Consider the following 8,909-nt stretch of genomic DNA (forward strand, 5'->3'; position numbering starts at 1 on the left):
TTGTTCTTGCTCAGTACTTCCACCAGTTTTGATCTGATCAGATCTCCCTTACTCCCAGGTATTCCTTCCACCTTTTCGATGACTTTTTTAACGTTGGACACGTTTTCTGTCAGTCGAACATTTTGGGACTCAAGTTGGGTAATGGCTTGTGCAAGAAATACGCAATTGTCAAAAAATGAATGCAAGCAAGGTCGTTCCTTAAATTAGGTTTCTCGAATAAAGACTTGGCTGTATTTATCGCTACTGCTTCGTCTTCGAGATGTGAAAGGTCATTCTTGATTTTATTGTAGTTTTCATAGTAATACTGAGCTGCTTCCAGCCAAGTACCCCATCTTGCCAATATTGGTTCTGGTGGAAGGCACAAGTCTGGATTGAGATCTTTTAGCATTTTAATGCGACTTGGTGCTTTTAAGAACACTTTTTTAACCACTGTGATTCACAGCCCTACAGTCTGTGGTTCACAGTTCCTGTCAACCACCTCCCAATTATGAAAATATGCCCAAAATGAAAAATATGTACATATTTTGATTAAATATGTAGAAATATTTATTTATTTTAATCAAATATGTATAAATATGCGATAACATCCAAATATGTGGAAATATGTGAAATAAAAGTAGGCTCAAACGGCTTAAAGAGTGTCAGTATGAATACTTCTAGTTGAAAAACGTCTGTAAATTATCTAGAAAAAAATATGTAAATACTTACGAATCCGTTCCCTACTTATAACAATGAAATTTTTACTTGAATGTCTAAAAAATTCGTTCTCGATGATTTTTGTTAAAATTTTCAACTGCATTTTTTCAATGATTAATGAATCATGGAGTCACATAATTTCAGAAAAAGTTGCGCATTTATTGAGCTTCAAGACCATAATAAGACAGTCCACTACCCCCGTTCCTACATGAAAAATTCCTTGTACCTAAAGATGATTTCCATTTTACTTAAATAGTGATCACTTGCGGAACTTCTGCCACCGTTCCAAGGAACCCTAGGGTTCCGCAAAACCCAGGTTGAAGACCACTGTTTTACTGGGTCAATATTGTTGCCAAATGGTCAACAGCAAATATCCTCTTTAAAGAGTATTTCTGGCCGTATATTTCTGGGCTAACGTTGCGCACCTGAATTCCAACCGTAGATCTAGCAAATAAAGAGAATCCGCAGATAATAAAATAAAGTAAACAAAAATAAATATAGATAACGAACCATGAAACGCGATAATTTTTTTTTTTTTTTTCCTATCCCACTAAATAATTGCAAGTGATAATCGGTTGCAAATATTTGTATATTTCTCCTGTAGGGTCTAGGGCAGGGATGGCGAACCTTTTTGAGACGTGGGTCAAATTTTATTCATTCTCTTTTTTAGTACTAGCTCTTGGGTCACTAATGCCCATTTGCTCAAGAGTTAAGTTTAAACATTTTAAACTGAATATTTTCAAAACTAAAACATCTTTAAAATTCAGTTGGCTTAACGGGTAAAACGGGACGAAACAAGTGGCTATGGAAGTCTCTTTTTACAAACATAACTGAACAAAACCTTACAAAAGTGTGTTTTATCTGAATATGGTTATTTGCTTTGGGTTGTCCGATTTTTTTTAACAAACAAAATATGAGTAAAATTATACATTTTATTTGATATTTTGTAAACACTTTTGCTTTATTTCAAATACCACAAAAGCATTTGCCGTTATTTGCGTTTTAGAACTATAATGATCAAACTAAAGGTTATAGATAGCATTTAAATTGCTTTTGTGTCAATGCGTGATTGTAAAAAAAAATACAGATAGAATATAAATTATCCACCACAATTAGAAAATCTAAATCAACCCGCGTGAACAAATAAATGGTTGCCTAGCAATTGTGTGGGTCAGTGAAAAAGCTTGCGCGGATCACTGTCTGACCCGCGGGTCATAGGTTCTTAATCTTAGGGTTTTTGATAAAACTTTAATTCCCAATTAAATGGGCACAACTAATGGTCAACTTTTGTAATTATGCCTTCCATATTATTCACATATCTTTTATTATTATTTTAAGTATCACAAGGGAAGTAATAATTATGGCGTGATATTTATTTCAATAAATAATTTATTAATTATTTCATCTAATAATTTGTTATTATTACTAGAATTATTCCTTCTAGATCAACTAAGTATAACTTTTATTTTGCAATTTAAAACGTTCAATAAATTTATTGCAGACTTTTTTAAAATTATTATTTACTCATTAAATTAATTCAAGTAAAGGTATCATTTTAACTGGCTCATTATTATTCCGATCATAGTTTGGTACGTACCGTATAGATGGCGTACACACTTCAACCATCAAATTAATGTTTTTTAACACCCCATCACCGTAGTACTATGAAACACAGGTATCTTTTCCCACCTGTTTGTTTAAATTCCGGGTCTAATTTAATACATTTGTTTTTTTATAATAATTATAAATACTTTTTAAGGAATTTTGTAATTAATTTAAATATCACTGTTTTTTTTTTTTGTAATTACTTTTGGAACTTTTCTAAAATTATCTTTTATGAAAACAATTACTTAATTCAAAATTATAATTAATTAAATTTTAATAAACTAATTAAATAATTAACTATTTATTTAAGTTTTTTTTTTAATGACAATTCCTTTTCTGTTTTATCAAAAAGAGAAAAATTGTTTTGTCTTATTATTTTGTGTACATATTTTAAGTGGTTGGTTATTTATTTACATTTAATAGATGTTAATTATACGAAATTAACTAATTTTTGGTTATTTTTATTGCTGTTTAAAAAAAAAAACCATAATTTTAATTCTTCCCCTTTTACTTGCAGTGATTATTGCAGTTATCTGCAAGTAATTTTGATGGTACTTAATTAATTAGTCCCGCAAAGGTATTTTTTTAACTGTGTTCAAATTTTTAGACGTTAACTATCAATTCTTTTCTTATTTTTTAAAGTAGATCACCGGTTTTTGAATTTCCGGTGTTTAAGCTGGGATTTACGTAGAAGAATTACGAAAAAATATTAAGAATTTAATGTTATAAATACCAAAGAGTACGGCAAGAAGATCTATGTAGTTTATATGGTTATGGATGAGATGGAAAATGAAGACGGATTGCTTGTGGTCTGCAGGATAATTTGGGAAGCTGGACGATGAATAAACCTAGAAACTTTAAATCTCACACACTTAAGAAATTAATTTTTGGGGACTGATTCATTAATCCAATACAAAGAAAGAGAATTATTGTCAATGTCAGACAAAATTTTCTTTATTTTTCGTCAACCTTTCGATCTATGGATTATGTCATCTTCAAGGCTTATGCTTATTAACAATTATAGAACTGTTCACATTGGTTTACACCTAAGGTTGGTGTGTCTTCGGTTCTACCTGTTTAGGGTACCGAATAATATCAATTATAATATTAGAGGCGTGGATTTGTAAGAGTAATGAGAATCTTCTATTCGATTCTTGCGTATAGCTACTATTTGATAGAAAATATTTTTATAGTCTGAATGAAATAAGCGACTACTTTAGTCTTTTTATTTACAACTTATAATAAAAGCACAAGCAATTAGTTCTAAGCGACTAAGTAGTTAGAGAATTGGGCTCTAAGATGGAGTTTAGCCTGTCTTAGGTTTTCCCTTCCTAGGAGCCACTTTACATTTCGGTGCTAGCCAGTGTTTTCTGTAACTTTGTGAACTATAACAGGTGGACGGACAACAATGACCTCAAATGTTGCCGCGCAATTTATAAAACAAAAAGAAACGAAAAATGTGATGCAGCGGAATTGCTAATCTTATTCGTTGTATTTTAATGCACGTTTTCTGTTTTTTTTTCTAATATTGAAGATTCAGATCCTCATTCATCACTAGATGTTGATGCGTCAGTTTATAGATGAGAATGGGACTTGAAAAACTATGTTTTGTCACTATACTTGCTGACTCAGAGGCATATGTTTGAGGCATTGCTGAGTTAATCACATTTTCAAGACTGACGCTGTGATGTTTTAATAAAAAGCGAAATAAGTAAATAACTGTTCCTCTAGTTAGAAGAGCCTTGTTAAACAAATGTGTCAATAAAATTAACTTTTTTTTATAGATTCAGTTGATATAAAACCAGCACTCTACAGCGCATTCTGCGCTTAAATAAGTTAAAAATAAGAAAATAACAGAAACAAGAATAAGTATTTAGTTTTCAGCTCATTAAATTTTATAGATTTGAATAGATAGTCATAATTACTGATGATTTATTATCAACTACATAAATTGTATTATATGTTAGAGCAGTTAAAAAAAGAAGACGGGATTTTCTGAACTACATACATGAGAAAATGTATAAGTATACATGTGTATGTAAAAAAAAAAGGCTAGCTAATAGATAACAGCGTGGTAACACCTCCCTGGGATTGCTGATAAGAGTGGCTGGTATTTCATAGATTACTTATTCAACTCGTATTATTTTAAGTAAATATTTTTATGACAATTCTAATGTAAAATACTATAGCATAAACAAAATAAATAGATTAGAAGTTTCTTCTTGGAATCCTCACACTAGAATTAATAGAACAGAACTAAACAGACGCTGTCACAACTTAAAAGACTCTTAGACTATAGATCCAAACTCTCCCTGGACAACAAAAGACTAATTTATACTACTATTTCAAAACCAATCTGGACGCACCGAATAGAGCTATAGAGGTTCAACCAAACTACCAAGAATTCAATTTCTACAGAATTCAAGGCCAAAAACATTTAACTCTATTTAGTATCATATGTTTTAAGGATTGTAATTCCCCTGAAATTGCACCCTCCAGAGAAATCTATCCCACTTCTTCTCCCAGAACTCCATTTCACAGAGTTACTCTAGAAAAGAACGTTCAAACAAACGTAGATGAAATGTTTGCTAAGAAGAATACGTAATTTAAAGGTTATAGGAATCATTTTGGAAAGAATTCATTGGCTTTGGCCGCTAACTTTGTACTCTATTGAAGTGAAGCGATCTAATAAATCGTCTACTCAGCATGTTGGGTAAGAACAAAGTGTATTGTAATGAAATTTTAAATTTGAGCTTCCTGAATTTTTCGGTTTTGAGCTTGAGTTAATACAAACACACACACGCCATTTACTGACCAAAATTACGTGAAAGAAAAAAAAATTAAAAACAACTATCGTAAAATATACACTGAACAAAAAAAAATCTTATATAATTATTGACTCTAATTGAGTCATATCACGATAAAACTTCCAATCAATCTATAATCAAAGTTCCTGATAAAAATTCTTGTTCAAACATGCATATCTTTTTATTGAAGCCAGTCTACTTTTGTCGGCCTTTCTTTCGAGTGAACTGAAGCACCAACTGTCTGGAGATTTGTTAAATTAATTGTAACATCTTGATGGGTGTACTAATGCCTATTCTCTTCACAAGCGCTAACACCTCATCGATTTTATTTCGTTTTATGATTATGCATTAGACGATATTAAATTAGTTAATTCATATCAAAAAAGATTAAGATGAGAAAAAGATCAATTGAATCATTGAATTTTAGGTTGCATTTATTTATTATTTACTAAATTATTGAAATTTTCAAATATACTAAAATTGAAATTGTTTGTATCATTTTAATTGATTAATTTCGATTGCAGAGTACTTACTAATCGAATCATCGTAGTGTGTAAAATATAAAGGATCATTATCGGCAAGATTTTTAAATAATCGAATTTTCGCTGCATACAGGATAAAGTTTTAGAAGAAATCTGAGTAGTTCAACCACGTTTGAGAAATACTCTAATTCGAAGGCCTGCAAGAAACCTTATGAACTGATAACTCTTACATTTTAAAGCCAGTTCTAATTTTAATATAAATAAATAAAAAAGTAATATGCATGGATGCTGATTTCCCCGTCAAAACCTATGATTTCTGCAAAATCACTGCTGAATCACAAACAATTTCTAATATTGTGCGATCGAAAAGGTTATTTAAGATAAGTTTATGTGTTACGGTAATATTTTCCTGCAAAAGAAATAATGAAACGTTCATCCACTCGTCTAAAGAGGATGGCTGAATTCGGAGAAAATGTTCGCCTAAAACTGCCTTCAACAGAAGTGGACAACCTCCTAAAGCCTTCAGTTTTGAATGTATGGAATTAGGATACAATTAGTTAAAAATTATTTGCTGCTAGGATAATGCCCTTCTTTTTTATCGCCACTTCAGTCAGTTAAATTTTGGCATTTATGAGAAAAGATTATGGTGGTTGTTCCCTATCGATGCATACTTACAATATATCTTATCTATGGACTATTTAATTTACGTAATTGTATAAATTCGTAATTTAATTTTAATTGTAGAAGTCTACTTTAGTTATTAGCAGAATAATAAACTTGTTGTCCCTGAAGATATGCTAGACGCAACTTATCTTCTGCACTGGCAAAACTACTCGTATCAATCTACACAGAGACGGGTGTTGGTTGGTGTAGCGGTTAAGAAGTATCGATTCATAAGTGAGAGATTCCCAGTTCAAATTCCGCGGGTAGCTACTTTTTATTGGTGAGAAAAGTTTAATAATAAGGAAGATACTTCTGCCCCCATCTGTAACCCCTAAGTAGTTAGGGTAGTTAAGCCCCGCCTGAAGAACCAGACGATTACTTCACTTCGCACCGGCTTCCTAATTGATACAATAATTCTAAAGTGAACATTATGTTGTCCTCGTTACTTAATGCCAAATATTTATCTCAATTTAAGAACAAAATTTAATATCAGTAATTAACTTATTTAAATATGTTAATGAGTGCCCATAGTTGGAAAACTTACCGCTGTTTTTTAGAATAAAAAGCATGCAATGGCCATAATCAGTTGTCTCCAATCAAATATAGATTTTCGACGACGCTTTGATCATCCCGTCGAACAGTTATGTTCATTTCCTTAACCCTACTCTAATAACGTACAGTGTACGTCAAAGGCAATCATTGGTGTGTAAAAAACAATGGATGGCTTTAAATTAAGTTTTTCTAATCAGATGAAACGCTACATTAAGATGAAGAAAGCATTCTACGGAAACCATAACTAAACTAATTCAGCTTTGATTTCCGGTCTTAAATTTTCTAGCACATGTCTCTCAAATAAAGTGATCTATTTTTTCACTAAAAACTGTAACCGACCATTCGATCTTAAACTTCATTATAAAATTAACAAATAGTAACTTGCAATAAAATGCAAGTTTAGTTAACAGTTTTTACATGATGGTGAAGAACTTTAAACTTTAAAGCAGATTCAACAATAGTTTTTAAAGTTGTCGGATCTCAGGGATGAGCAATTATTATCACAGTGCTGTGCGTTAAATGCAGTAGTTATTTAAAAACGAGTGAAACTACCGAAAAATTATAAAAAAAAAACATAAAAGAAATGCTCATTTCCCATCATTTTCTTGAATGTTAAATGTTCTATTGTCTGCCAAAAAAAAACATGAAGTTAAATGTAACGGGGTCAAAGTGCCGCCATTTGGTCTACCCCGGGTTTGGCGTAATCGCCGGTAAACTGCTCACTAATACGTACTCTCATTTACGCTTACATATGCATCATGCACGTATATATTGATATCCTCAATAATTGTGTACACACAGGAACCCATTCTTTGAGAAACATGCAGTACCATCCAAGAAAGTGGAAATAGTTATTTTTAACTTCAACCTTTTATCATTCCATCTCCCACTTCTTTACTCTTATTTTGTTGATATCATTAGGAAATTTTTAAGTGAAATAATTTACTTACGACATCAGGATGATGTGCTGGCGGTGGCCAAAGACTTGAAGGCCCTGCCATCAAGTCGTGCCGTATACCAGGGGTCGATGCGGCTGTTGCCCTTGATATAGGGGTGACATGTCTGCCCGTCAGGGTGGTATGAGTTTTCCACTTGTTTCCTTTGTACCTCAGAGTTTTCAGTTTCAGTTTTCTTTCTTCTACTCTTTTTTTAACTTGCTATTGGGTTGCTCCTTTTTTTTAATAATATGCACTATTAACCAATCACTTTTTTATTTCTTCTTCCACTTCGGAGAAAAGTTGGGAGTAAGTTTTCCTGACTTTTTTTTTTGGTTTAAGTTTTTCGCGCGTACTTTTTACGTGAAAAATTTTGGTGATAATTGATGACCGAGCGAGTTTGGTAATTCTTAGCAAACAAAACAAAAAAAATCACTAATTTCCCAAAAAATAAATTAATATGCGGAAAAATGGAGGATATAATCCGGTAAATCTGTGGAAGAAGCCCGCAAAGGGCTAGAAGAGCTCGGAAACTTGTGCTTAGCCGTCTGTAACGTCAACAAGTATACTGACGCGGGTGGCGGAACACTAATAGACAGGGGGGCCAGGCGGTTACTTCTCCAGTACACACACCACAGTCGTACGACCGCACATAGATAAGAGTGTTGCGGGGGACGCTCGCTAGGCGGCGTCACTATACCGCTCCTCATCTATCTGAACTTTACACTCATAGACTCCTCCTACTATGTGATCTATCTACCCCCACTACTGTACTACTAGTCTAAAGTAAAAAAAAAAATTAAATTCCCCTCCTAATCTTGTTTCTTTTTTTTTTTTTTTTACTTCTTCCGACAGATTGCGCATTGTACGCACACCTGTTCCAAGATTGAAGCGCGCTTGCAGTTTCTGCCGCTTCAAGATATCTACTATTGTAATAATCACCCCCTTACGTCCTTACTCTGACATTCAAATCTCTTGCCCCTTTGGCTTTCTGCTGGGGCCTAACTGTTAATTTTGCATATTAATCAGTGCGCTTCTTGTTGTATTTACAAAATCAACTTATTTCTTATATAGCAAAAGATGTTCAGAGTTGAGAAAAAAAAAAAAATTGAATGAAACACCCACATTAACTCCAGTATTGGATTGAGTTGACAAAATTTCTGTTACTT

General features: G+C 32.6%; 1 protein-coding gene across 1 annotated transcript in view; it reads right to left on the reverse strand.

Annotated features, from left to right (window-relative positions):
* LOC141446000 (uncharacterized) overlaps nucleotides 1–8,371 on the reverse strand; it is a 43,287-nt gene extending 34,916 nt beyond the window's left edge. The window contains exon 1 of the mRNA XM_074112323.1: nucleotides 7,756–8,371. Coding sequence (XP_073968424.1) covers nucleotides 7,756–7,806 — 51 coding nt within the window. The 5' untranslated portion in view covers nucleotides 7,807–8,371. The remainder of the gene's footprint in view (nucleotides 1–7,755) is intronic.
* Between the last annotated feature and the right edge of the window lie 538 nt (nucleotides 8,372–8,909).

This window comes from Rhodnius prolixus, unplaced genomic scaffold (assembly GCF_049639745.1).
Source record: "Rhodnius prolixus isolate KJV_2025 unplaced genomic scaffold, Rpr scaffold_1, whole genome shotgun sequence".
Lineage (NCBI taxonomy): Eukaryota > Metazoa > Arthropoda > Insecta > Hemiptera > Reduviidae > Rhodnius > Rhodnius prolixus.